This window comes from Poromitra crassiceps (genome assembly GCF_964638095.1).
Source record: "Poromitra crassiceps genome assembly, chromosome: 1".
NCBI lineage: Eukaryota > Metazoa > Chordata > Actinopteri > Beryciformes > Melamphaidae > Poromitra > Poromitra crassiceps.
The window spans coordinates 82,208,653-82,231,665 of NC_139623.1; the positions used below are offsets into that span (position 1 = coordinate 82,208,653).

The 23,013-nt window shown below is 43.5% G+C and overlaps 1 protein-coding gene across 2 annotated transcripts in view; it reads left to right on the forward strand.

Annotated features, from left to right (window-relative positions):
- LOC310783558 (uncharacterized protein) overlaps positions 1 to 22,557 on the forward strand; it is a 31,502-nt gene extending 8,945 nt beyond the window's left edge. Inside the window, exons 2-11 of one of the 2 annotated variants that reach the window (XM_083644445.1) lie at positions 571 to 649; positions 767 to 934; positions 2,638 to 2,814; positions 6,935 to 7,108; positions 11,728 to 11,790; positions 12,730 to 12,787; positions 13,249 to 13,380; positions 13,474 to 13,594; positions 16,332 to 16,483; positions 22,055 to 22,557. In XM_083644445.1, the coding sequence (XP_083500571.1) occupies positions 571 to 649; positions 767 to 934; positions 2,638 to 2,814; positions 6,935 to 7,108; positions 11,728 to 11,790; positions 12,730 to 12,787; positions 13,249 to 13,380; positions 13,474 to 13,594; positions 16,332 to 16,483; positions 22,055 to 22,181 (1,251 nt within the window). In that variant the 3' untranslated portion in view covers positions 22,182 to 22,557. The remainder of the gene's footprint in view (positions 1 to 570; positions 650 to 766; positions 935 to 2,637; positions 2,815 to 6,934; positions 7,109 to 11,727; positions 11,791 to 12,729; positions 12,788 to 13,248; positions 13,381 to 13,473; positions 13,595 to 16,331; positions 16,484 to 22,054) is intronic. The other variant, XM_083644446.1, reaches the window with a different exon arrangement.
- The last annotated feature ends 456 nt before the right edge of the window (positions 22,558 to 23,013 follow it).

Consider the following 23,013-nt stretch of genomic DNA (forward strand, 5'->3'; position numbering starts at 1 on the left):
ATAAGCATTTTACTAAATGTCTATGGGGAAATAAATGGCGGATGAAAATCTCTGGTACAGTGCTGAAGCAGGAAGTGACGTTCACTTTGCCTCTCTATTGCTCGTGTTTCCACCTTTAATAGCTTGGATTATTATTATTAGTGGCCGGGCCAGCGAAGCGGCAGGGCAATTCTCTCGTCTGGTGACGTCACGGTCAAGACAATGTTTGCATGCTGGGTAGTGTCAACACTTCAAGCATACACTATGAGTGATAGTACCCTTAATCATTGATGTCTCCCATTAGCTGTAGCTAGTGTTAACCCTTTAGCATACACTATGAGTGATAGTAGCCTACAATCGAGCAACAGAGCCAACCATGTGCCCCTGTTTATTCTCACCACAGCTTAATTGTAAACTCACCAACAGGCCAATCTGCCCAAAACATGGTGTGTTCCTTCCTTTAAGGTTATGAATTGCCCTATCAGTTTGTTGATATCTGTGTTTCCTTCAACAATGTGAAACCTTGGAAAAACTCGCAGTTCACCTAAATAGTAGAATTGCATCTCTTGTACTTTTGTTCTTGTTGAATAGGGGACTGACGCAAAGGGAGAGAAAAACTTGGCCCATGCATCCACAACTGTGCAAGAGAATGGGAATCACAGACAGCAAGGTACACAGTTAATGCTGCAAAGCTCAGTTCAGGTGACTTGACAGACAAAATAATTCTTTATCTTTGGTTCTTTAGGCCATTTACCATCTATGGTTCTGTTTGCTTGTATCTACTCAGACAGCTTACTAAAGCCGCAGGAGGAGGCGTTATTGTTGGACTCGGAGCACAAAACCACCAAAGCTGTTCAGTCCCATCTACCTTTAACTGCCATCACCAAACCAAGCCCTGAGTGCCCAACTATAACCAATCCTCTTCAGTCTACGGTGGAAACCCCGCACATGCCTGGTCAGTCAGTCCCTTTTGACACCTGATTTGTTGTTTGCACCTTAAAGGAACAGTTTACACCAAAATAGATTAAAAGATATTTACTGTAGGCTATAATATATATATATATATATATATATATATATATATATATATATATATATATATTATAATATATATATATATATATATTATAAATCAATCCCTCTTACCTGTAGTGCTTATCCTTCTAGATTGTTTTGGTGGGATTTGCTGAGTTTAGGAGATATTGGACATAGAGTCTGCCTTCTCTCGAATGGAACTGGGTGGCACTCAGCTTGTGGTGCTCAACGTCCCCAAAAATGCATTTGAAAAACTCAACAGCAATTTCTCTTTCCCCAAATCATGACCCAATTACTCAAAAGTCAAGATAGGCTAATCCACAGTCCTTGTTGTGAGCGGGGTCATGTAAGAACTCTTATTTCAACCTAACTACACGTGCTAGCTGCTACTGTAGTGAGTAGCAGCAAAGCAGCTAGCTAGCAGCTACCGGGTGTCGTTCAGTCGAAAGAAAATATATATGACCTCCAAAAATCAGCAACTCACACCAAAATGATCTAGATGGCTAAATAGCACTACAGGTCAGAGGAAAAATATGTATTTGATTTTGGGTGAACTGTCCCTTTAAGCCAGTGGTTCTAAAACTTTTTCATGTCAAGGACCCTAAAGTGGCCTAAATTGGACCCTTGCTTTTAGATGTTTTATTACAGAAAGTAACCCATGACCAAAATAGTAATTCCTTCTGTCATTGTGTTACTTATGGATGGAATTATAGTGAAAATAAAGTATTACCCTTTTTGCTGGGGAGTCCCTGGAACCCCCTCAATGACCCCTGGGGGTCCCCGGACCCCACTTTGAGAACCACTGCTTTAAGCATCTAATTCTTACATAATATAATATCATAATAATAATATATAATATATAATATATATAATATATAATATAATAATATGTTTTGTCAAGTTTACATATTATGCACTACTTGTGTTTTCATAATATGAAAATAGAATTATTCTTAGGGTTAGGGTTAGGCTTAGGGTTAGGGTTAGGGTTAACATAATATGTTTTGTCAAGTTTACATATTATGCACTACTTGTGTTTTCATAATATGAAAATAGAATTATTCTTGATGTATAGATATATATCAATGACATGCTTGAAAGAGTATGATAAGATGAAACTTTAGTGATCCATGTGGCGATTTTCCGTTATCGCAGCAGCAAATAGTAGTGTAATGTGATACAGCAAAGTAATAATTGAATATAAATAAGATTAGAGCAAATGTGGAGTATTAAACATAACGCAGCTGACACTTCCAATGTTTCAAGAACATATGAAGTAGAAACTTAATAATTTTCAATAAAGGCTCAATATCAGCCAGTTAATCACCAACTACGTTACATTAAAAACCACTAACCACCAAATAAATGCATTTCAATTTATTAAGAATGTTGATACTGCAATGTTTACTTTTTAATCATTTGACATTGAAGCTGTAATTGTATGCCTTAAAAGCAATGAGCACTCACTAAACTCCTAATATCAAACTTCAGTCTGATATTTAAGTAAGCTTCATATTTCCTAGATCACATTGTTTTTTCCTCTACACTTTTCTGTGAGGTACAGAAATCTGCCATCATACAAAAAATGTCAGGCAATCAGCCTTTTTTTTTTTTTTTTTACAGAGCAGGAAGCGCCAGTACTCCTGACCAAACCCCATCTCCCCCTCACTGCAATGACAAAATCCAGCCCTGATTCTCCAACTGCTCCTCAATCTCCTGCTTCAGTACCCAAGTCACCCAATCAATCAACAGCCCAAATTCCAGTCAAACCAGCAGAATATCCTGCTATAGGCGGAGGCGGTGAGTGAGAAAAGATCTCTGTCTTTCATTTTTTTTTGTTTTCTTCTCTTTTGTTCCTTCCCCCCAGATTTCCCCCTATTTTCTCCACAATTGTATTTGGCCATTCCCCCTGCCAAGCTGTCGATCTGTAGACTGTAGACTAGCACGTTTACTCAGATACATGTGAAGTCATCAGCCGCTGTCACCTGACAGCGAGGGAGAGTTTCACCGGCAGGATGTAGCACATGGGAGGATCACGTTATTCCCCCCAGTTCCCCTCCCCCCTTTGGTGAGGAACCCCTCATCAAAACATGCAATATCCTGGTTGCTGAAGTGGTTGGTGCCTCCTCTGGTCGTTCGGGGGTTAGGGGTTAGGCCTGTTCGGAGGGAGGGGAACTGTTGGAATAGCGTGATCCTCCCACGTGCTATGTCCTACCGGTGAAGCTTCCCCTGTCAGGTGAAAAGAAGCGGCTGGCTAACTGCCCATGTCTCGGAGGAAGCATGGAGCCAGTTTCGGCTCTCCCCAGATCGACAGAGGGTGGAGCAGCAACCAGGATAAATAAATTAAAATTTTGCACTAATGGGGGATAAAAATGGGATAAAAAATCTGGAAAGAAAAAAAAAAGTTTGGGGCTTAACACTTGAGAATGAGAATGAAATGTTGATGAATTCTGCTGACAATGATTTTGATTTGATTTTAAGTGGTACTCAAAAGAGCCACAACTACTCATAAAGGAGCCGCATGTGGCTCTAGAGCGTCAGCTTGAGTATCACTATACCAATTTACCCTCATATTGGGGTTGGATGAAAATAACATTTTCACTGTCCACGATATACAGTATACGAGGGATCAGCGTGACGTCACAACAACAACAAATCAGCGCAAAACACCCGTAACCGCAGCAGTTAACTAGTATGAGTTAATAATAATATAATAATAATATATGCATGTCATGTTAAAGTTGTGTGAACTGTTGCAGTTTTTAAATTTTACACCGCACTGCTGGGGCTACTCCATAGGGTTCCATTGCTGTTTCCACCCGGAAACGCGGTTTGTTTACAAAAATGCTGCTCGGCTGATCCCTCATATTTTGCGAGTGGCGGGGCGTGGTCATGTCATTCCCACTACAGATTGGGGAAAACAGTGCCATTGTAGGTACGGATTTTACTCAGGCTACAGATTCGGTTCGCCCTACCGGATGTGCTCAGCTCGGGGTCCTCAATGGGGTCTAACCCTAACCCTGACCCTGATTAATATTTTTAATGTATCATGTCTGATAACATCACACATCAGTATCTTAGCATTAGCTTGTTAGCTAATCTAAAACTGTTGGCCATTTTGCCCACGTTAATCCCACCACGTGCCCGACGTACAGCCAATCACAATGCATGCCCGTGACTGCCCGAGCTGAAATTGGACCTGAGCTGAAATTGCACCGACACCGTATCGAGTTATCTCCCCTATTGCAAACAGGTTCGCTGTGGCTCTCCCGTAGCATGACCGTATACGCTCCAGGTGTGTGGGTGCCACTCTTTGAAGATGAGCACCTGGACATCAGTTTCGTGTGCGGGCATGGCTGTGGAGGACCAGGACCCTCTGACTTGCGTTGAGCAGGATAGGGGGATCAGGCCTTCTGATGGGGAGGAATGGCTGGAGTGCCTCATTTTCCTTCTTCGCCTCACAGATTTGTTTGAGCGAAGACATGGAGAGGCCGAATAACCTCCTGGAGATAATTAGGTCATCCCTTTCTCTCTCATCAATAATAGACAAGGCCAGCCTGCATGCTCTCTCCTGGAGGACAGCGGTGCTCATGGGTCTTCATGGCTCATGGCTTCACTGGCTTGGGTGGATTCTTGTGGGCGTTGAGGGACAACTCCTCGTACACCAGGATTTCCCGCACCTTTTCTCAATTCATCTCCTCCAGGCACTCCTTGGAGAGCTTCATCTTATAAAAGCCGAGCATGGATGTGACGTTAAAGGCCCTGGCCAAGGTAGCGCTGGCCCTGTAGCTGCGCTGGGTCTTCTGGGTGAAGAAAGCGGACGCAACAACCCCAGATCCCTTGCTGGCCCCAGTAAGAAGGTGGGCTGCCACCCCTGGTTCCACTGTGGGGAGCTGGGAAACCCCCTGAGCGCTCTCATCCTTGCTCTCGATCTCTCGATGTTCATCACCTCAGAGAATTTTAGGATCACTTGCTTCCCAGCTGCCCTAGCCAATCCGGGCGGTACGCTGTCAAACATGGAGGGCCGGGTAACCTCTGGCCAGGTTATCCCCAGACTTTACGCTGCAGTCGAAGAAGGCCGGTGATGGAGGAGAGGATCCCTTGTTCACCCTGGAAGCGGTGTCAGATATGGCGAGGTTAACCAGGGATTCAGTATCGAAGATATCATCATAGCTGTTGCCGTCATCATCAGAGATGATGATCAGAGATGATTGTCTTCGTCCTGGCCAGCATCTAGCTCCAAAATATCCTCCACAATCAGGGTCCGGGTCCTTGTTCAGCTCGGCCCGGGAACTGCAGGTGGCGGAAGCTGGCGGGACCTCAATGCGGGGGCTGCCTCCCTCGTTCGGGTTGACCGGGCGAGTGAAGAGCAGGTCTCCTTCTCTGAAATAGGTGGCTCTTCTCAGGCGAGTGCAGAGCGCCACTGGCTTGAATAAGCTGCAGTGTGCACACTCTACAGCTTGGTACACATGGAACCATCCAAGACACCTTATACAGAGAGGATGATGGTCCTTGAGAGAAATCCTCGATAGTCTGCATGGACAGTTATGGGATTCGGGGTTCCCAGGGGGGCTCATCCTGACTAGAGCGGGGCGCTAGCCATAACGTCAGTGAGATCCGTGCAGGTTAACGTTGAGCACTTTTCTAGTGTCGGTATCTCAGATAGAGATAACAGACTGGGTGACTTAGGCAAAGTATCCCTTTCTTCAGCGGCGAGAAAGTGTCGCTGAGTGACTTAGGCAAAGTCTGGGTGTCGAAGAAATCCGGAAAAAATCACTAGACACCCTCCCAGCGGGGGTGACTCCAGCAGAGTAACTTAGCTGGGCATCCCAAGCAGAGTCGAGTGACGTCAAAGACGCGGGTGAGATCCATGCAGGATAACGCTGCTTCCTTACAGTTGGGGGTACTCCTCCCAGGCAGGGAAAGGTGTAGTCTCTGCCGACAAACTAGCATTCGGCGCAGTCGTTAAAACCACTATGAACAGTTAAGCTACTGTAGCTAGCAACATAGAGTTGATGTGCTCCTTCTGGGGGAGAAGAAGTTTGAGAATGATGTGACCACACCCCTCCGCTCCCATATATAAGGGACAGTGCTATCGCCCCAAGCGGGGGATAGGAAAAATATTTTCTTCCGACCCCAATAATATGAGGGTATATTGGTGTACATAAAATTATATGCTTCTGTAGGTGTAGGTCATGCTCCCATAGATATGCTCCCATAGCTGAGATATCTCGTGATTATTCTAAATAAAACTACTGCTGCATTACCTGGACACCCATGTGTCTCTTTTATTCTATACTTTGCATTTTCCCCTTTACCAGATACCAATCAAACTCCAAGCCTCTGTCTCCCTCGCTGCTATAACCAAACCCCTGCTCGTAAATCCAGCTCAATATCTCCTGCTCCAGTGCCAAAGAATCTCATTTATCCAGAGTGTCTCATAGTAAAAGCCAAGTGATGTCCTTTGAATAGTGAGGGCATCATAGATTAAATGGCTCAATTTTTATTATTCATGACAGAAGGAGGCTCTAATTGTCTCTTTAAACCAACATGGGCTCACAGAATTCTGTGAAATCCAAATGAACACATTGGAATGATCACAAAATGAAGATTAGGCTACGTGTTGTGGACGCAAATAAAGTTCTTCCACCATGAAAGGATTATGTTTATTTTCAGGGTTCCCACACCTTCTTAAATATCAAAGCCCCAATTCCCCCAAATTCAAGGACCCAACATGGCATATTCTTGCACAAAATATATAAATTCAAGCTCTTTCAATGACCCGTGTCTATTTATGTCTATTTTCAAAAAGCCTTTCAAGGCCTTGATTCCCCCCCCCCCCTCAAATTCACACATTTGGATTTCAAGGACCCGTGGGATCTCTGCAGTGTTCATTTTATTCAATTTCTGCCTTTCTCAGATGTTACTGAACCAAAGCTCCATCTACCCCTCACTGCCATCAGCACCAAAGCCCATCCAGAGTGTCAGGTTGCAGCCAAACCTGCTCAGTCTCCGGCGTCAGTGCCTAAAGCAGCTGGTCACTCTGGAACAGAGATTCCGGCAGTACAACCAGGAGAATATCCTTTTCAAAGGGGTGAGTTGTTCTCATAGAAAACATCAGCGGTTCTCAAATGTTGTCATGTCACAGACCCAAATAGATGCACATTAGACCCCCATTTGATACTGTAGGTCCGGACTCAGGCTATTGTCTCTGGACCCATAGGGAAATATGTTAGTTGCTGGTTTAATACTGGGTTATAGGACTTTCTACATGTAGGGAGATGTGAGAGTGAAACGTATGAGTATACATTATTCTTTCATTCTCTAATTTGTAGTATTGAATTAAATTATATTGAAATTAAACTATGTCTCATTTTACTCTGGAACCCCATTCCAGGACCACTCACCCCCACTTTGAGGACCAGAATCTATTATGTTCCTTGTTGGACTGTGTGATAAGGGCAGAAAATGAAACCCACCTCTGGCAGGTGTTTTCTAGCTCCACCTGGTGGACTGTATTGATGAATCCAAAATGGCTGCTGGCACTCTGTGAGAAACTACTCTGCATTGAGTTTCTTGTTGGCTCCCGTGAGGAGAATCTATGTTTGGTACATTATCCTGCCAGGCTAGAGAAGATTGCTGCACTATTGATTTTTCTATCTGCAATGATCTGTGGTGAGAGCATTTCTACGGTACCACGCATGATGTTTCTGCCTGCGATGATGACGTTTCTATCTGTGATGATGACGTTTCTATCTGTGATGACAGCGTTTACTACGAGGGAGACAGGATATATCGGCAATCATATTGATATCAGCCGATGTTAGTCATTTTTTTTTTACATATCAGTATCAGTCTGATGAGTAAAATAACAGTAATGTTAATATCGGTTATCGTATCGGCCAAAGTTTTCATATATTGAGAGTGCAGTAAATCTATTCTCTATTTATGGGCTTTTCCAAATGTTTTGTAAATAAAGAGAACAAAAGGAAAAGTGGGCACATCCACTCGGAGCTGCAGGTGCAGGACAACAATGGCAACAACGAGTATCAAAAAGAAGTGAAGTCCGCACACTGCATCCACTTAACTCACAGTTTATTTGTTAAATCGACGTTTCGGTCGTAAGACCTTCATCAGTCGTAAGACCTTTCTGATGAAGGTCTTACGACCGAAATGTCGATTTAACAAATAAACTGTGAGTTAAGTGGATGCAGTGTGCGGACTTCACTTCTTTTTGATACTTGTAAATAAAGAGAGACATTACTTTTTCAAACTCACAGTGTTTTTCAGTTTGCACAAAGTTTGGGTTCAACGCTTCCTTTTACAGTCCTCTAATCACGAAGTATTTAAATAAATATATGGTAATTATAGTATATTATTGGGTAATTGCCACTGGTAAATCCTGTAAGTACCAGTAAGTACCAGGTAAATAAGTATATACCAGGTAAATACTGGCTAAGCAATGTTAATATCGGTCACTGTTATCTGGGACATAACATACAATGAAGAATATCTACGGGGTTTGCTTCATGGTTACACAATCCGTAGTTAATTAGTTAGGCCATTGTCTCTGGTTTGAGATCCAGTTTAACTCGGCGTCCGCATGGCATTTCTGCCAAGCTCTCAAATGCCACACTCACTCTCTCACCTCCTGCTTCCTGTTGGAAATGACCCCCGAGCGCTAGGTCGGCCCACCCTCAAGTTAGGCCTCAGCCAATCATCCGCTCAAACATATGACAAACACCACGTCTAAGCAATCAGACCGTGACAGTGATGGCCTTTCTACCGATGGCGATGACATTTCTACTCACAGTGATGCAGTTTCTTGTATTGTTGTGAACAAACTTTCACTTTCTAATGTATAGTGTGGTCAAGGCAAAGGTGATCTTATCTCTGCGATATCCTGCCAAGCGTGAATAACAAAGATCCTTGCCTCGGTCAAGCAACTTAACGAACCATAGTGGTGTTTTTGCATATTTATCTCACCACTGGTCAAGTCACCAAAATACCAAATAGGCGCTCTTAGGAAAATAGAGACCTTTTTTATATAAATGTACAATTCCATCAACCTCTTGTCTCCTTTTATTTTATTTGTTCCTGTTTTGTTTCCATTCACTACATTATTGCACTTCCACTTTAGCAGGTCCATCTGAAGCAAAGGAACTGAGCTCCCAGGTATCCCAGGAGCAGTCAGCCCCTTTGCCCCATCTTGCCCTTAAAGCAGTGACCAAAGCCAGCCCTGAAACTCCTGTTGCATCAACATCTGAGCAATGTCCTGCTTCAGCACCCAAGTCTTCAAATCCTTCAATACCACAATCCCCAACAGTAAAACGAGGCGAATATCAATTTAGATGCGGTGAGTACAGTACAATAACAAGACTAGGTCGAAGCCTATTATGGCAGGCAGCATGCGTGCATCACTGATGACGTCATTTGTCCTCAGGGTTGTGAGTCAGTCAGCCTTCCGACCTTCAGACAGAACAAGATTTAGGCGGGCAGAAATGGCAATTTTGGCTGCATGGGTCAATTTGTATACACTACACTAGACAATTCACATTAGGCCACAGCTCATATCTTGGACCTGAGCACAACAACTGTTACGATCCAGCCGCGGCGTTCATTCGGACGAGGCCACAAATGTCACGGTCGCATATTGATGTATCTATTTTCATTATGTAATTTTGGCATCGTTCGTTGTCTAGGGGTGAAACATACATCTTCCACGCTAACCATAGCACATATACATGGTATATCAGTTTGGGACTGGGAATTAGCATTCAGTGATTGTTAGAAAGGGAGGCATTCTTTTACCTGGACGGCCCACTGTCGACCCTCCCTCTCTCTGGGTTGGGCTTACTTGGCCCGGCGCCCAGGCATCGTTGTATTGGTCTGGAATCAACGTGAAACAGGGGAATCCGTAGATTCCAAAACAAATGTCATATGTCACAAAACATCACTGAGTCCTTTCTCTCAGGAAACATGGAATAATAACTCCACAAGATTAGTAGTAGTCAATCCCTGTGATCACACAGGTGAGCGTCTCCATACGCTTGGGAGCCACGCTCCGCCATTTTCCTCCACACCAAACATTTCCCTCTGGCTTTTCAGGTATGCCAGTGACAGTGAGATGAATCTGCAGCTAAACACAGTCCCAAACACTATTCCATTCGCTCTAAGCTCAGTCAATGATGACACCGGAAAGGTCACTTTGACTGACATGTTTATGAGACGCGCAAACGTTTTGTCCAATCACTCCACATAATAGGCAGGTGTAATCGCAATGACACTCACCTATATAAACTGATAAGTATTGCTTTTAACAAATAGCCTAGAAAATATGGAAGTAACCATCTATCAAGAAAACAAGAAAAGAACAAGAAAACAAACATTGTTATATCGAGATAACAAAATAATAAGTCGCTTTCACAAGAAAACTGACTTTCTTATATCGAGATAACGAAATAATAAGTCGTTATTATGATAAAACAGTAATAAAATAATAAATAAACACGTGGCCGTTCTCGGCTTCCGTAATAGCAGCTTAGGTTTATCTTTTTTACAGTGAAATTACTTTTTAAGATATTCCTCATTAAATTACCGACTGTTATTCATCAGAGTGAAACAAGAAGATACACCCTGACCCTATCAACTTAGAGAAGTGACCTGATATGCAAATTTGCACCTTTTTCTACAATTTCAAATGTCAAATGAAAACAGTGAAAACACCAATAAAAAAAACTATAAAAATGCATTTGTGTCCAAATTCAGCATAATTATAAAATGCCATGTTCACTTTTTTTTCTCTTATACAGTATCTCAGATACGTTGCTCAGTGAGGCTTTAGTTGGCTCCTCTTTGTGTCCAATTTCAAATGTTTGCTCTTTTTGTCCTTTTATCAGACATCAGTGACCCCAAACCCCATCTCCCCCACTCTGCCACGACCAAACCCAACACCCAATCTCCATCTGCTGCTGTACCAGCTCAGTCTCCTTCTTTGGTACCCAAGTCACCCAGTCATTTAATATCAGAAGAATCTGCAGTCAAACCTGGGGAATTTCCCTTCAAGCGGAGTGAGTTCAACTTGGGGTCACGGATCCCCCTCAAGTGTCATACTGACTGTAGTTGTTTTTTTTACGGTTTAAGAAGGAGGCTGAGGACAGCAGGGTGGGGACAGTCCTGGAAGTTGGAACAACTTAAAGTATGCCCCTCCACTCAATAATAATAATATGTTTTTATTCTTCTTCCTTCAGTTGGATGTTTGAGCTTCACTGTGCAGAATGATGTCTGTGCAGAGTTTGACACTATAGAGGGCGGTTTTCACATTTATCTGCTGAAAGTGCAAAGTTTCTCTGTGCTCATTGAAAATCCAGTTTTAAGGTGGTGTGGGAGTAATGTGTAAACTTGGAGCCTCCAGTGCACATAACACTGAGAATGGACTTTACAGTGAAGTAGGAGACATCTTGTGTCCAGCAGGAAAACTTTTGATTTGCATATTCATAGACTCTGGAATGTTAATGATGGAGAGAAGGAGTAGATGTCATTTTAAGGGTTTTAACAAGATAATTTAACATAATGTATTTTACATGTGCATCTTAAGACATGACTTTAGGGGTCTTTAACTTTCTCTATTCCTCTTCCTTTACTATACACATCTTCAAATAACCTTCTTTCCCACTTTTCCCATTCTTTCTCCCTCCCACTCTATCACTTCAGCACCAGTCCTGAAGACACCTAGTCCCAGTCTAAAGAGAAGCGTAAGCTTTCCTCAGTCAGGAGGTAAAATACACACATACCATACTAACAGTTTGTAACATTTTCATGTTTTTTGTTATTTATTTATTTATTTATTTATTTATTTATTTATTTATTTATTTATTTATTACTATCATTTAGTTTGTTTGCAGCTTTCAACCCAAACTATTTAATGGTTGTATACAGGCATGTACAAGACTGTGCTACTGAAATCGTATCCTACCATAGATGCACAAAAACAATTTCCAACTTCAGAGAATGAAGAGGGTCCAGTATACAATGAAATAGTGTTAGAATTCAATTTCCAGCCAGTGAGATTGATTATAACTCTTATTTTGTACAATTGATTCCAGTTTCATTGACAATGTTGCAATGGTTGCTTTGCCAACAAATTTCTGAGCCAGTGGATGACTTTTTGCACTTTGTAAATCTGTGCAGTTCCTGGTAACCTGAAAAAACAGTCAATAAGAGTGTGAAACAAATCTCTTACAGAACTAAGGTGTAGGCTATTCAAAGCCCTAGAAATCCTCATTGTGTGCATGTTTTTGTTTTCGTCTCTTTTCTCTCTCAACCCAGTCCCCAGAATAAAGTGTTGGCAGTTTACGTTTCCACAAGCCACGGATACGTGACATTCAATGTTTGTGAACCAATAATATGTTGCATATCAACATTTCAAATTAACCAACTTTTTCCAACTAAATTTGAAAATATTGGTTCATTTGAAAACGTTGCAGAGTTTCCAGTTAATAAAAAAAAATACATAAATTAAACAATTTGGTTATGGTTAGGCAACTAAAACAACTCCTGTTATTTTGGTTCACAAATGTTGACATTCAATGTATCTGTGGTTTGCAGAAAGGTAAACTGCCAACATTGTATCCAGGCTGTCCCTCTCAATGCTCTCTCTCTCTCATGCTGTCTCACTTAATCACTCATATTCTTTCTCCAACTGTATCTCTGCAGAGAAATTACTTCCCCCCAAGTCGGTTATAAAATCGGGGTTCTCCCCTAGTTTGGAAAAGTAAGTCATGAATCAAGAATTATGTAAACTATAACATGCAGTCAAATGGATTGACTATGGGGAGACTGACATATTGTTTTGCTAATATGGCCTATATTTGTTTGTTAAAAGAAAAGTCAGATCTGGTTCAGTCAGTGTCATCTACCTTTGATAAGAAACAGTTTGATTGATTATGTATTTGTTGTGGAATTGACCAATACTACATTGAATTGATTCTAATGAGACATTTTGACTGGATTCCATACAAGTATTGTGCATTTTTAGTTTTAGTGTCCCATGATGTCTAAATGCTGTTTCAGATGCTTTTTCACCCTGACAAGAATCAAATCCAGGGTGAAACACTGAATACTATTCATGAAAAATGCACAAAAATACTGCTATCAGCTTTCAAATACCAATATTGGTCGAACCCTATAATCTTGGCATTGTGCTTCATTTTGATGTCCACTAACTATCCATAGGAAGGTGGACAAGGTTGAGAGTCGGGGTGTGGATTGGAAACAGGATGTGATGAAAGCGCAGACTCTTCCTCGCTCGAATGGCACGCAGGCCAAACGGAATCTCTTTGAGAGGCTGAACTCAGACCCTGTCAAGTAAGTATATTTGAAGTTCTTATCTTAAACCAAAAGTTTATTCGCAGATGTGAATGACATTTTATTGCAGTTAATTGTTTTTTCTTTGAATAGGCCCAAGTCCCAGGAATCCAGACCCAAACTGAAGCGCTCTCAGAGTTTCGGAGTGTCCAGCGCCAGTGGTATAAAACAAATTCTCTTGGAGTGGTGCCGCTCAAAAACCATCGGCTATCAGGTGTGAGGCAGCAGACACAGATTATTTATCCTGTTCTGTCATATGACCTAAAATCTTCTTTTCATAGCAATATAAATGTTTATTTACTACCATGTCGATGTCTGATGTGTGAGTCACATCGATTAGATTTTATTGGTCCCTATCGAGAAATTGTGCTCTTACAGCAGCAAAAGTAAAATGATACAACAAAGAAAATTTGAATATAAGAATATGAAAAGGTTGCGAATTATACTATAATATAATAATTATAATGCAGACCCACCTCCCCCATCACCCTGAGTGACTCCCCAGTCAACACTGTGGAGTCCTTTCACGTCCTGGGTTCAATCATCAGCCGGGACCTGAGATGTTCTCACCAAGGAGGCACCACAGAGGTTGTATTTCCTGTGTTGGCTGAGGAAGTTCAAGGTGCCAAAGATAGCGTTGGCATTTTTCTACACCTCCACCGACAAGTCCATCCTCACCTCCTCCATCACCGCCTGGTATGCTGCAGCCAACAAGGACATCTGCAGACTGCAGCGCATCATCCGTCGTGCTGAAAAGGTGGTCGAATGCAGCCTGGCCTGCCATCCCTTCAGGACCTGGACACTGCCGGGACATAAAGAGGTCTCGGAGAATCATGGCCGACCCTTCCCACCCAGGTCTTAAGACTCTTTAAGGCCCGCCCCCTTGGAAGAAGACTGATGTCTGGCAGTACCAGAACCTCTCGACACAGGGACAGTTTCTCCCCAACTGCCAATCCACCTCTTCAAAAAGATGCGGAAGCTCCCACAAATCAGGGCTTTATCACCTCCTCCCCCCCGATGCCCCCTGAGCGTAACCGGCTCAGTAACGAGCTGAGGGTCCCCCCCATGGACACTAATAATAATAATAATAATAGATCAGACTTATATAGCGCTTTTCTAAACACTCAAAGACGCTTTACATGAAAACAAACGAACCATTTAACAAACATGCACAGAAACAGAACAGATACAGATAAAGAGGTTACAGTGTGAAAGGAGGATGGTGGAGGTGGAAGTCCGATACAGGCTTTCTTGAACAGGTGGGATTTGAGTTGGTTTTTGAAAGAAGTGAGTGTGTCAGAATTTCGGATGTTGAGGGGCAGGGAATTCCAGAGGTTTGGGGGCAGCGATGGCAAATGCTCTGTCCCCCAAGGTGCGGTACTTGGTCTTGGTGATGGGGATGAGACGGTCCCACTATCCCACAGACACTATTCCCCCACCCCACCCCCATTATGTCACTTTAAAGGACCTTTCTGTTGTCATTTTCAGGGGTCATCCCTAAGTTCCCCGGGTCCTATGTTCCCCGCTTTTCCCAAATAGGGTCCTATGTTCCCCGCTATGTTCCCTGGGAGAGGTTAGGTTTTGGGTTAGGGTCTGGGGGAGGTTAGGTTTAGGCGTGGGGGGTGGGAGAGGTTAGGTTTTGGGTTAGGGTCTGGGGGAGGTTAGGTTTAGGGTTAGTGAAAAACGGGGAATATAGAACCCGGGGAACATAGACATGATCCCCATTTTCAGCCGTAAAGATATATACCCTAGTTAAACACGGTGGCCCGACCTAGGTGACGTTTAGTTGTGCTTATTTTATGTACTGGGTTGATAAACCAAATCTCCCCAACAGTGACATCTCACCGCGGTCGCACAAGCTGCTACTTTTGGGTGAACTCAAGCTGTAATTGTTTTTATTCTGTGGCACAACAGGTAAATTAGGTCTCTAACTAACATGAGTGAAAGTGTTGTTAATTAATGACATACGAAGGCATTGAAGAAGACTGTTTGTTGGGATAATTAACTTTCAAAGATGTTGGTTGAGGAAACTGTTTGTATGGATCAGAGAGCCTCTGACTGGTGTGCACATTAAAACACAAGGATCCAAGGGCCGTTTAACCATTTATTTGGAGTAGGTTCGGCGTAGGTTGAATGGATGGATTGATGGATGGATGAATGGATGTATGGATGATTTCTGTACAATGATAAACAAACAAAGGATTAATCCATTGATGTGCCCACCATAACTAAATAAAAATAACAAAGGAATATAAGCTTACATTTTTGTATGCATCCACTAACTTAAGGTAAAAAATAACTGCACAGGTTACACACTGGTCTCCACCTTCGGACAGGGCCTGTTCATAGGCAAGATAAAAAATATAACTAAGATGCATGACAACAGGTAAAGATAAATCAAACATGACATAAAAAGGTACCCAGTTAACATAAAAAGGTACATAGTTGTCTACTTACTGGTGGGCATCACCTTACGGTTTTCACAGGTTAAATACTAAGATGCAAACATTTGCTTCTTGGTTTGGTGGTGCTGCAAAATGGTGGCAGACAAAAGGGAGTGAGGGAGCACACTCTGCTCCTATATAATTCCCTTCCCAAGCTCCTCCCCTATGCCCAGGTGAGTGACAGGTGATCTCTCCTCCCACTCTGGTCTCACAGCACTGATCTGAGTTTGAGCTTGAGATTTTCAACAGGCATCAAACATGCATTTTAGACTTAACCATTTATCAGTTTGCTCGGCTCCATTCAATTGTATGTGCGCGACGCCTGCGTTGTCTACCCGGACTTTATTGTAAACAATTGGGTGATTTGGTCTATAGGAATATCAATAGGCTATGAGAGTGAGAGCAAAATGAATGAACGTTTGAGAAAGGCAATGTGAAAGATCACAATATGTATACGAGTTGTGCAAAATATTAGACATTATAACATTGTCATCATCTCATCACCAGAACATCGACATGCAGAACTTCTCATCCAGCTGGAGTGATGGGATGGCTTTCTGTGCCCTGGTGCACTCCTTCTTCCCTCTGGATTTTGACTTCAACGAGCTGGACCCTGCCAACCGCAAACACAACTTAGAGCTGGCCTTCGCTACTGCAGAGTAAGCTGGCTAGAGTGGAGGGAGTGAGGCAGTGAGTGAGTGTATGTTGTTTTGGGTTACATGGAGAGTGCAGTTTGTCACTCAAATGTCACAGTTTGTGTGTTATTATAAAAGTGTCATTGTCAAATAGTGATGCCTTGGTATAATTACCGTAACCAAAAGAGACCATCGCTGGATAACTTTGGTAGCCTTCCAGCAAGCAACAGTGGTAATTGGTCATGCTAGTGTGTCTCTAAATTACTGTAAGACCTCATTTCCCGTTGTCTTTGTCTTTACTGAAGAGGATAAACATTTTGAAAGTGATTTCTTCTGCCGAAACGCAACAGTCAGTACGTTTACATGCCAGGTAAGTCGAGCTATGGTTATAGCTTGATTAGGCTACTCGGACTACTGTCCTTGTCCAAGTATACATGCGGTGGGAAATCGTTTTTTTTGATGGAATCACGTTGCCTCCGCTACGATAGGTGGCGATATGCACTCTTTCCCCGCAGGCTCAGCCAATTCTAACAACTGGTCTCTTAATAATGCAGCTATTTCATTAAAAAAGATTATATAATTATACAAACGTTTCCCCTCAAAACGACCACTTCTGGCCCATATAATAGTGTAGCAGTGTGTTAGTGAGAGACGCTGCGCCCTGTGTGTATTTTAGTGATAGGACATTGTTTTGCTGTATTCTGTGTTTATGTGGTCGAGCGAGGTTGTGTTTATGTGGAGAGAGCGCCGATAAACCGTTCAAATGCAGGGATGGTCACATAACACAAAGCTGCCCCTTGTGAGCTCAATACAGTTGAAACGGATATATTCCATTAAAAAAACAATTTTTCTATACACAGATTTAGCTCTACATCAACGAACGTTAGGGTTGTGCTACAACCCAGGTTTTACGAGTGAGAACGAGAGCTCTCCCTCTAGTGCCATTTCGCTGCACAGAGCAGCCAACTGGAAGAATATAATTTTGCTCCAAAAATGACCTTTATAAAAACCAACCATCCACCTACAGGTGGCATGGTGAGCTTGGGAAATGAGACCACCCACATATCTTCCCCCGTGACATGTCACGTCCGCTCAGTTTCCCAAGACCGTCACTCCATCTTCCAGCCCACCTGCGCAACGACGCATCGACACAGCAAGGCTGGGTAGTGAGAGCTCTCGTTCTCACTCGTAAAACCGGGGTTGTAGCACAACCCTAACGTTTTACTTCGTTTCGAACGTCGAACTCTCACTCTAGTGCCAATTTCAACCGCCCTTGCTGCCAGGAGCACTCCTCAGAGCGACCCGAGAGGCATCGGTGAACAACGGACGCATGGCGAATTGCTCATGCCCTACTGTTTGGCATCGGAGAGACAACGACATTACCTTCTCGCCATTGACAGTACCGCATGCGCGAAGAGTGAGCCGGACACGTCAAGACTGTAGTACCTAACAAACGTGTGATGAGAGGACCATGAGGCCGCAGCGCACATGTCCTCCACTGATACACCGCACAATAATGCGCAAGACGTTGCGACGCCTCGCGTAGAATGCGCCTTGATACCCTCCGGGGGTACCTTACCCGCGGCAGAGTATGTGCTTTAATTTGTACTAAGTAACTTTGTATTTATTTTTATCCCCTACCCCCTATCCCTCAAAAGGCTGTGCCTTCTGCCAGGTCGCCACTGTAAATAAGAATTTGTTCTTAATGACTTACCTGGTTAAATAAAGGTAAAAAAAAAAAAAAGTATGCCAAAGCAATCGCCTCCACTATCCAGTGCGATAAGCGATCCTTGGAAAGGGGTCCGCCCTGGGCTCTCTGCCCGAAACAGACCAACAACTGGTTTGAAGTGCGTAACGAGCGCATTCTCGCCACATAGGCCGAGAGCGCCCTTACGGGACACAGCTTGTGCAAACGTCGCTCCTCGTCCGAACTGAACGGGGGGGGACAGAAAGCTGACAAGTCTATGACCATAGACCTAAAGCTGGCATTAATATTATTAGGTTGGTACGCAGGGTTAGGCCACAACGTCATCCTGCGTCCATCATCCGCAAACACCATGCAGGACTGCTGCACCGAGAGGGCAATCCGGTCACCAACCCTCTTTCCTGACGACAAGGCCAGCAGCAGCGCAGTCTTCAAAGACAGAAGCTTCAGATCGACGGAGTCCAAGGGCTTTGAGGGGAGCGCTGTCTGGGCAGGCAAGCGCAGCTCGAGAAAGGCACCAACGTGACCGGGGCCGTGTACCTTTCCTACGGTTCGCGGAGCTCCTGGTCAGTGCCATGTGTCATCTTTTTTCTTTTCTTTTGGTGTGTGACATGCTTGGCGTGGTCTCCGCATCAACGGAGTTTACTCGAACTTTTTAAAACTCGTGCAATAATAAGTGTATAAACGATTTAAAAATGTGAGTAAACTATCTTAAAAGGTGCCTAAATGCTGCAGAGCATTGAAAAAGGTACCTAAACGGCGTTTATGTGCGTTTAGCCACCACTACAGCCCTGATCTTGAAGATAGCACAGCGGCTGCAAGACGTGTTCAAAAGCGCCTGTGCAGCATGTAATGCTCATGCCCAAGGCAGAACACGCACCTATCGTGCCGGTCATACTCGGCCAACGTAGCCTTACACAAGGCGCATCCTCTCGCTGACTTCCCCTTATCCATGCTTAGTAGCACAAGAGAAAAGCAGGAAGCTAATCACTAAAGTAGCAACCTCCCGCAGGCCGCACCCTGTTAGCGGGAGTACCGTTTAAGCAAGCTAGCAAACTAGGGCGAAACACAAGCTAGACAGGAAGCAACCCGGAGGCTAGCGAACGTGTGCGTGCAACGGTAACGTAAGCGGCAATAGCCTAGCCTGAAGGGAAGGCAGCAAACACACACAACCTGTTAACTCGAGAGAACAAGAGTCAACAAGACACTAGCTACGCTAGCATAAGCACCTGAGAGACAAGCGTGAGCTAACACAAGCCTGTGAAGCGAGCCTCTACCCTGAGTAAAAACATGGGGAAGCAAGCGTAACCGCTAGCTTTAGGCTAGCGAAGCTAGTCAATCTCAGAAGAAAACTCCTCAGCCGAGGAGAAGGTCAAAAGCTAGTTGATGCTATTTGCACGGCGGCAAAAGCAACACCTAGCAGACATGCACAGCTAGCTAAGCTAGCGTAAGTACTGAGAGAAGCAGCTAACACACTCGTGTGAAAGCGAGCTGACCTAGCTAGCGTATTCGCTAAGCTAATTGTCTCAGTTAGCGTTACCCCAGCCGGGGTAGGAAAATGCACTAGCTACACGGCGGTAGCCTACAGCAGTATGTGCTAACACACAATACAAGGCAAGACACTCTTATCTTTAGATGAGCTGTGACCGCCGCCCTTGGCGAAGAGAAGCAGGATCGGGTCCCCGAAGCCTGTTGGATCTCGTCCGCCGAACGCCTTGGAGTTTAGTCGGGCAAAATTAGACGGAGTTAGCTCAGCCTCAGAGCGCAAACTATGTTAGCACACGGAGCTTTCAATGACACGTCCTCACAGGTGGGCTGGAAGAACGAAGAGTGGCGGTCTTGGGAAACTGAGCGGACGTGACGTGTCACGGGGGAAGGTATGTGGGTGGCCGTCTCATTTCCTAAGCTCACCATGCCACCTGTCGGTGGATGGTTGGTTTTATAAAGGTCATTTTTGGAGCAAAATGATATTCTTCCAGTTGGTTGCTGTGCACAGCGAAATGGCACTAGAGTGAGAGCTTGAGTTCGAAACAAAGTAAAACTTCACATTTAGCTTTAGAGCCATTTGATGACCTGTGTATCGCTGCATTTGATAGCAATGCCCTTAACATGGACTTTGAGAGAACCATTGCACCTCAACTAATGCACGGAAACATATCCTCCGAGGCTATTACCAACAACAGCTCTGGGTCCAAGCCCCATTTAGAGCAGAGTCTTATGGTTTTGTAAGAAGGGACAGTGTATTAGTCCCTGAGATTGTGAGGTCAAAACCTGAAGGTTTGTCAGATCCCTGCTTGTGTGGCAAATGTGCACGCAAGAATGGGTGTCCCTGCCGGGTAGCTGGGATCCATTGTTGTACTGCAAATGCAAGGGAGGTGACTGTTGTAAAAACCCTATCACTGAATGAACTCTGATCATCATCCTCATACCTGGACTCTGTTGTGTGGAGAGCAATGTTTCTGACCCTGCTTACAGTATGTGACACATAAATAGTACTAATGTGGTGTTAAAAGTTGTATTGTAGACTGTTGGGCAAGTTCCCTGCTGATCTCCCTGCTGAAAGTTTTTCCCCCCACTTTAAGTTAACATTCTATTGATGATAGTATGATTGAGAATAAAATATCTTTATATTAATCAAAAGCTTGCTTTCTTTCAGTCAAAAAATTTCTGAATTGTCAGTTCAACTCTAAATTACACAAATGTTCAAACTCTGCTTTAAGTCTATATTCTCAAATACACTACTGCCGCATGCACTAGGACGCGTCATCAGTGATGTTATCTGGGGTCGTAAGGTGTTTCGGGTCTGTCAACATCATACACCCTCGCCCAGTAGACCCAGCCGAGGCCAATTAAGACCCCGACTCGCGTCCCAGAAGCCGCTCACGGATGAGCCTTACTACTCTGTCTGCAACGTTGCCCGCGGGAGGGGTAAGAGAGAACGCCCAATCCGCTGCAATAGAGCTAGTGCTACGCCGCAGTATTGGCCCTTCGGTGCATGGAGGATCTAGGCTCTGTGGGTTACTCCCGGCCGTGCTCCTCCTTCGTCTCACCAGACCCTCCCGTGGCAAAGGCAATCCAGAGGCTGAGAGGATGCCTCAAGGACGCCTCAAGAGGGCCTGTGCGCTGCACGTCATTTACCTGCGTCGAGCACCTCGCTCTAGCCTGAAGGACCCCAGGCCGCGCCGATCTTTGCGCAGATTTTCAGGAGGCTAATCCGAAGGTTTAAGTTAATAAATATATAGCAATTTCTGTATGTAATTAGTTGTGTGGTAATAAGTTGCCATTCTGAACAATTTGTAGCTCCAACGGTTTATATGCAAATTTATGCATATCTAATGATATATTGCCAAATTTGCATATTTAAAAAAACATTTGAGACCAAGTGTAATACAAAAAATATTTGTCTTAATGTGAAGATTAAACTGGTAGAAATTCATGAGGATATCTTTAAAGGGAAAAAAAAATCCCATTCACTTTTTAAAAAACTGTAATTTTTGGCTTTTTCATCCTGGATAGAGATTTTGGCACACATCCCACGTTGTTGCAGGGCTCAGATTAATCTATAACAGTTGAGATATTCTGTCCTAAATGAAGCGCATACATATCTGAGCCAGGTGCACCCAATCAGCTCAACACCATGGCTCCTGCAAGACAGGGCCAGCCCAGGAGAGTGGGAGGGTCGTCACAAAAGCTAAGATCTTATCAGATGGGGGACCCTGGGACAAAATCTTATCAAATGGGGTTCCGTGGTCTAATTTGTGTCAGTTTAGGGGTCCTTGGCGTGAAAAAGTTTGAGAAACACTGGTTTATTGTAGTTACCGGTATACTAATTTCTGATCATTTATAGCACTTTTAATAGGCTTTCTTGTTCATCCCTCCTCTCGCTGCAGGGAGCAAGCTGACTGTGTGCGTCTGATCGAGGTGGAGGACATGATGGAGATGGGGAACAAGCCAGACCCCATGTGTGTGTTTACGTACGTCCAATCCCTCTACAACCACCTGAAGAAGTTTGAATGACTGTAGAGACAAATCTCAAAGTTCAGATTCCCATTGGATGCCCAGGACAAGCAAACTAATATTAAACCACTGTTCTCCAAATAATATGAAGAATGACAGTATTTGACAAATTTTCCTCTAAATAATATCTGCTGTATAACTTTTATATGTGTACATTTGCCATTTCAACACATTTTCTCTATCATAGGCCTAGATAGTGGATTTTGGAAAAAGCCACTGATTCATAAAATGACTCATCATGACTCATGAAGTGTATTAGTAAAATTCTATTGATATTGTGCGTGTTCACCATGTTCACCAATAAATACCAATAAATTCATCAATAGTATTTATAATAGTCAGTGTCAATGAATCACTGTTTGGGAACATGAGCAACTTTCACCCAATGCTAGAAACTAGGAAATCAGATAACCTAATATGTAAGGTCATAATGACGACCAGCATGGAGCTGCTCCATTGACAATAAATGGGAGACTTGACTTTGTGTATTAATTTAACTAGTGCAGTGCCTGTTCACCCCGCTGCTGCACAGAGCGCTGTTCGCTTGTTTATTGAAAGTTTATTAATATTGAATTTGTTGTGTGTCCAAATTGTACCCAAACCAACACTGCACTTCCTCAGGCCCCAGCAATACACCCACCAAGTGTGATGTCGATTGGATGAACGATTCTCGAGATATGTGAAGGACATCAAAAATTGAAGAAAGGAGCTGTTAGGAATTTAAATAACAAAATTTAATTGGAAGTAATTGTACCTGTGTACTACAAAGAGTTTAACAAACAGAGTACATCTTCATGAAGGTGATACGGGCAAGATCAATACCGCAACGCGT